Source organism: Corticium candelabrum, chromosome 6 (genome assembly GCF_963422355.1).
Source record: "Corticium candelabrum chromosome 6, ooCorCand1.1, whole genome shotgun sequence".
Lineage (NCBI taxonomy): Eukaryota > Metazoa > Porifera > Homoscleromorpha > Homosclerophorida > Plakinidae > Corticium > Corticium candelabrum.
The window spans coordinates 7,162,618-7,168,117 of NC_085090.1; the positions used below are offsets into that span (position 1 = coordinate 7,162,618).

The 5,500-nt window shown below is 40.1% G+C and overlaps 1 protein-coding gene and 1 long non-coding RNA gene across 3 annotated transcripts in view; both read right to left on the reverse strand.

The window, feature by feature from the left end:
* The window catches only part of LOC134181308 (serine/threonine-protein kinase TBK1-like), a 25,468-nt gene extending 25,312 nt beyond the window's left edge, over nucleotides 1–156 (reverse strand). For both annotated transcript variants that reach the window (XM_062648559.1, XM_062648558.1), the window contains exon 1: nucleotides 1–156. This exon is cut by the window's left edge and continues 80 nt beyond it. In XM_062648559.1, the coding sequence (XP_062504543.1) occupies nucleotides 1–79 (79 nt within the window). In that variant the 5' untranslated portion in view covers nucleotides 80–156.
* Nucleotides 157–416: 260 nt separating this feature from the next.
* LOC134181423 (uncharacterized) lies at nucleotides 417–3,487 on the reverse strand. Its single transcript, XR_009970148.1, has 5 exons — nucleotides 3,372–3,487; nucleotides 1,744–2,072; nucleotides 1,573–1,680; nucleotides 1,339–1,487; nucleotides 417–897 (listed from the first exon to the last, which is right to left on the reverse strand). It is a non-coding gene; the product is annotated as an uncharacterized LOC134181423 (long non-coding RNA).
* Between the last annotated feature and the right edge of the window lie 2,013 nt (nucleotides 3,488–5,500).

The window sequence follows — 5,500 nt, forward strand, 5'->3', positions numbered from 1 at the left end:
GGTCGAGTTCGTGAGGTCTCTGTTGCTGTAGTTTCGTCAGCTCAACAGGTTGGCGAGCAGCCACGTTTGAAGTCGCCATTCAGCGTCACGCCAGGCTCTACGATGGGAAACCGCCTAAATCTGAGTCAGCGAATGAAATACTGCATCGATCACGTGACCAATAGTACCCAATTAGCGTGCGTTAAGTGTATGTGTTTGTGCGTCATGTGAGTGTGTGTGTGTGTGTGTGTGTGTGTGTGTGTGTGTGTCTGTGTGTGTGTGTGTGTGTGTGTGTGTACATTTTAAGTCTCTGTGTATTAGCTAAGCCTGTGGCTAGAGTACTGTACCGGTGTATGTACACTCACACTGTTGCTGTTGCAGTGTACCGGAAGTAGCGCGCGTTGCCCATAGCCCGTATGCACTCAAGTCATTTCCGCTTCTAACTGTCATTGCTCGATCACATGACGCTTGCACGTGCGTAACTTCAGGCATCAGTAACTAATTAGCCTAATCTACTATCTACACTAAAGATATCTACTTCAGTGCTTTGAAGAGCAGAACAGTAGCAAGGAGGACAGAACTAGTTCCGTGACTTTGGAAATTTTGTTATCCCCACACAACTGAAGTGAAACCACTTCAAACAGGAGTCACAGAGGATAGCTTGTTCGGTGTGGAGATCGTGAAAGCATGCATGACATATCCATGTCATCTTCTCTACTTTCTGCTTCATTAGATCTTCAATTACTAGCCAAGCATCAGCAGAAAAGTGGCAGCAGACAAGGCAGACATTGATGTCTTCGTTTACTGTAGCGTCTGGGACTTTTTCAGATCTGCAGTCAACTTGTTCTTCTTCAATCAAGATGTCATATCTTATTGCTTTGTCTGCGACTTCCTTGTCCACAAACCAGGCCATAATTACTAGAAATAACAGTACAGTGATGTTAGTATATTAAATGTGGTATTTGCAACATGTTTACTAAAACAATGACAAATCATTATTGCCTGATTTTTTGCTGTGTTAATTAGTGTGCTTGATGCATGGGGTTACGCGGGTATAGTTAGACTGAGTATAACAGCCACAATTGGTGAATACAGAGAGTAAGCAGTGGCCAGGTCATGAAATACTGTAAAAGTATACGCAGGAATAGACAAGAGTGCATGTATATTTTGACCTCGTCCCCAGACTCTCTCGCGCTAGTCTTGTCCGGTGCCCGTATGACAATTCTAGGTGCGAGATTGGGGACAAGGCTACATGTATACTATTTCATTGACATGGTCAATGTAAGTTAATAGGAATTGTAGATTCTATTTGTACTGCATTGAAGTGAACTAATCACTACAATGGCACACGGAGCTTACTTCTCTTTTGTCAGATACGTGTAGTTTACTGAAACTGCATGGCTTGTTTGCTTTTGTTCATTTAGAACACTTGGCTGGCAACCCAATTGTTGTCAAAGCATGACCATTTGGGCGCCCTCTTTTCTTTACAGGTGGAGGTAGTTCCATACCTACATGAGAAACAGCACTTGTATATGAACAGTAGTTGTATATGCTAGGAACATACAAAAGAACTACGTAATCAAATGTCTATACCTAAAGCTTGTTTCGACTTTGTTGTATCTTCATGACTTGTTTCAGTTTGCCGTTGATACTTTCAAGACGATTATTGTTGGTGAAATTCAGAAAACTGCCGCCTCTAAACTTCAAGGCAAGTACCCATTCATCCCTGATAGAGTGCCAATTTGTATCGAAATAGGTAAATACCTCTTTTGAGGCATCTCTTTGTAGTTGCAAGTAGAGTGTGGTATACTCAGCCTCTCATCTTGCATATGCCATCTTCTGCAACAGTTCCAGGCAAACGATTCACTGCCCTGATGTGCTGCCCATTTTTTCACAAGTAACTTCTCGATTGAACAAGTAAAGGGTATGAAAAAGGCATATAACAACTGAAGCTTTTGGCAGACACTTCTTGACAACATCTCTTTCTTGAATGTCCTTATCTACCATGACGACTTTAATTTTTTCCCAAACTGCATTAGGCTGCTTCATCATGTTCATCATCCAAGTCGTGTTTTCTGCATCTGCTTCTTTAGCTAAAAACGTGTAAAGTTAGATAGTTATTAATTAATTAATGAATTCAAAGTCAACATTCTGATGTTGTGCATATAGCCGGCTGGCAGATATTACATAGTATTAGTGTCATCAAAAAATGTTAGCATCTGGATACCACTTCATGCAGCATCAAATGCTCTAAAATATACACTAAAACTTTAGTCCAATGAAGTTTCTGTAAGGCACACCCAATACAATATACATGGTCTAACAAATTGAAAGTCCCCTCAACTATACTGTTTCAAATATGGTAGTCTGCTAAGACACAATACTAATGCTAAAAAGTCATAAAACTAAGAATCCAGGCAACTCCATTTATTGCCAACGTTTTGCAAATGACCAATCTAGACACAGCACTCACCATGACATCTACAAATAAGGCCAACAAGCAATTTCACTGCATGAAGTGAGAACGCATGCCTTCCTTTACTCCGACCATCTTGCCCATCATCATTCTTCTTGGAGCTAGGACATGTCTGTCTCACAAACGACTAAAGATACTTCAAGCTTTTGCAGCTATCAGGAACATATCTCTTGCCATGTGTTGGCATACCTAAATAAACTTGTCTTTGGCAAATGATGAGTGGAGTTTGATCCTCGTGTTGAATCGATCGATCAAGCTCACCTCTAGACATACATGTCTATCATCGACACATCTATTGTATAGCACCAATGCATACATAGAGTCTACCTAGATATAATTACCGGATAAGGTACAGAACTTGTTCTGTCGTTCTTGTTCAATTAAAGCACTAAACTCATATGCATGCAGAAGTATACTCTACAGGGCTGGATCCAGGAATTTTGAAAGAGGGGGTTCACATGGTAGCAGTTATTTATAGCATTACTAATTTTCTCTTTTCTAATAAAATTATATGAAATTATTGAACCACCCTATTGGAAAGAGGGGGTTGCAACCCCCTGAACCCCCATCTGGATCCGGCCCTGCTCTAGAATAACCAATTGACTACTACAGGGGCGGCGGAGCCGGGGGGGCTGGGGGGCTAGAGCCCCCCCAACTTTATCAACTTTATGCTGTAGAATTTCTGCTTTCTGTAATGTTTACCCTTTCAGCCCCCTCAACTTTCAACTCGCTCCGCCGCCCCTGTACTAGTAGTCTTATTTCTATGTGTACCTTCCCCCTACACGTTACCCGTGCCACTAGCGTTACGTAACAAATGTTCAGCGACAATCCAATGTCCAACGGCGAATGTTCACTAGTAGTCATGCACTCCATCAGAGTCTAGCAAGATAAATCTTACATACGCGTCTCTACCTACCATTTCATGTGTTGATCGAGCTGTTGAGACTTCTCGACTCAAAGGGAGTTGCGGAACACCCACACCAACTCATGATCCAGACTACAACGAATTGAACATCTAGAGGCGGAAAGGAACAGTACGCAGTACATACGGGCTATGGGCAACGCGCGCTACCTACCGGTACTGCAACAGCAGCAGTGTGTGTACGATACCGTGTAGCCACAGTGATTACATAAATAATCAATATGTCTGATATCAACATAATTGATTAATAATAAAAATATTTGTTATATAAATATACCAATAATTACATTTAGTGATCAATAATTAATATATTTGCGATTACATTTAATAATTAATAACTAATATATTTGCAATTTCATTTGATAATTAATATATTTACAATTAAATTTAATATTTTATAATTAAATGTATTTACTATGCCAATATGGTTATTAGATTAATTGATAATAATTAATATATTTTTATATTAATATATTAATAATTATATGTTAATTACTACATATTTTATATATTTGGTATAGTAAGTATATTAATTCTTAATTATTATATACTAATAATTATATCTAATAATAAATAGTAAGTATCACATTTACTATACCAACAGTTTATATTTACTATAGAGTGCATTTGTTGCTACAACAAAAAAGCAAACCTATGTCAAACAGAAATAGCGTGTTGCTACTAGCAACGTCATTAACGCGCTAGACCTCGCCTCTAACGCGCTAGACCTCGCCTCTAACGCGCTAGACCTCGCCTCTAACGCGCTAGACCTCGCCCCTACGCTTCCCGTACTGTACATTGCTGCTGTCGCACACACTCGTAGACACACTACCAACTACTTTCCCTATTATGGTACAACAACAAAAAGCCACTTGCTAGCAGACAAACCTTGAGATAAACCTAAACGCATTCTAACACCCCAATGTCGAGATCCCGGATGTCAGAAGTACAGTACACCTAGATGGCCGAAGCGACCGCATCCGACGACGGTAAGGCGTCACCTTTTACGGAGGCCGATTTTCAACGTGTCTTGGACGAGGAGAAGTCGGATAGTGAGGAGGGATGGCATCGCATGAAGAAATCAGCGGAAGTCGAAGTGTGGCGCAAGAAAGTGCCCGACGTAGACATTCACCTCGTCAAGGTTTGCCGCTCACACACACTTTAGTCTCGCGTGTAGGTCATTCATTACTGTAGGAAGCAATTCAGAATGCGGAGATGTGCGACATGTATGGACATACGGGACTTTTGTTTCATGGCGATAGTTGCTATGGCTTGTTAGTGACACAAGCATGTAGAAAGTGGTAATTAATTAATTAAATATAATAATTAAAATGTATTAATTAAAATAGATTAATTAAAAACATTAAAATGGAAGAATGCAGACAACAATTTTATTACCCGAGGCCCGGATATCCTGTCTAATTTAAAACATTAATTAAATGTGTGTAGCTAATTAGATGGATGATTTTTAATTAATGTAGTTCATTGCTGTAAAACAGATCTACAAGATTTCTAGTTTAGGTAAGCGCTGCCTGATGTATAGACTTACTGTACACGAGTAGCAGTGATGGTGGCACGTACAGAGGAGGGGATGAAGCCCTTTTTTGGAAATTCAGGGACTCTTCCTTTCTATTTTGCTTAGACTTTTAACGAGATGTCATGGCATTACAAATGATATGTTTGTGTAATGAAAAGTAAGGCATCTTTTCATCTCGTTATTGAACTAGGTGTAGTGATCCTATGCTGTTAGACTACCGTTTAGTATCGCTTTTGATAAGTACTTTCGAAATCGTTGGTCCAGTTGCACACTTTGCATGCTCTCTGGTCTGGAAGTTCAAGGCTAGTAGGCACTCTGCGGTAGGTACGCAGTAAAAGACCTGTCTAGGAGACCTTGCACTGTTCATACAATGCTGGCGAATAGCTAGTAGCAGTGTGTGAACGCTTTTGTCTTTGTCAGCCCATCTTTGTCTCGCGATGAAGCTATGCAGAGAGTGCAAAGACAATGGAAGACCGCTGGCCTGAACGACGAAATGTGCATATCAATCTTCAAAAGGGTTTATAATTGTTTAATTATTGTAATACCATATATGATACATTAGAATAGCTTCACGTGACCAACATTG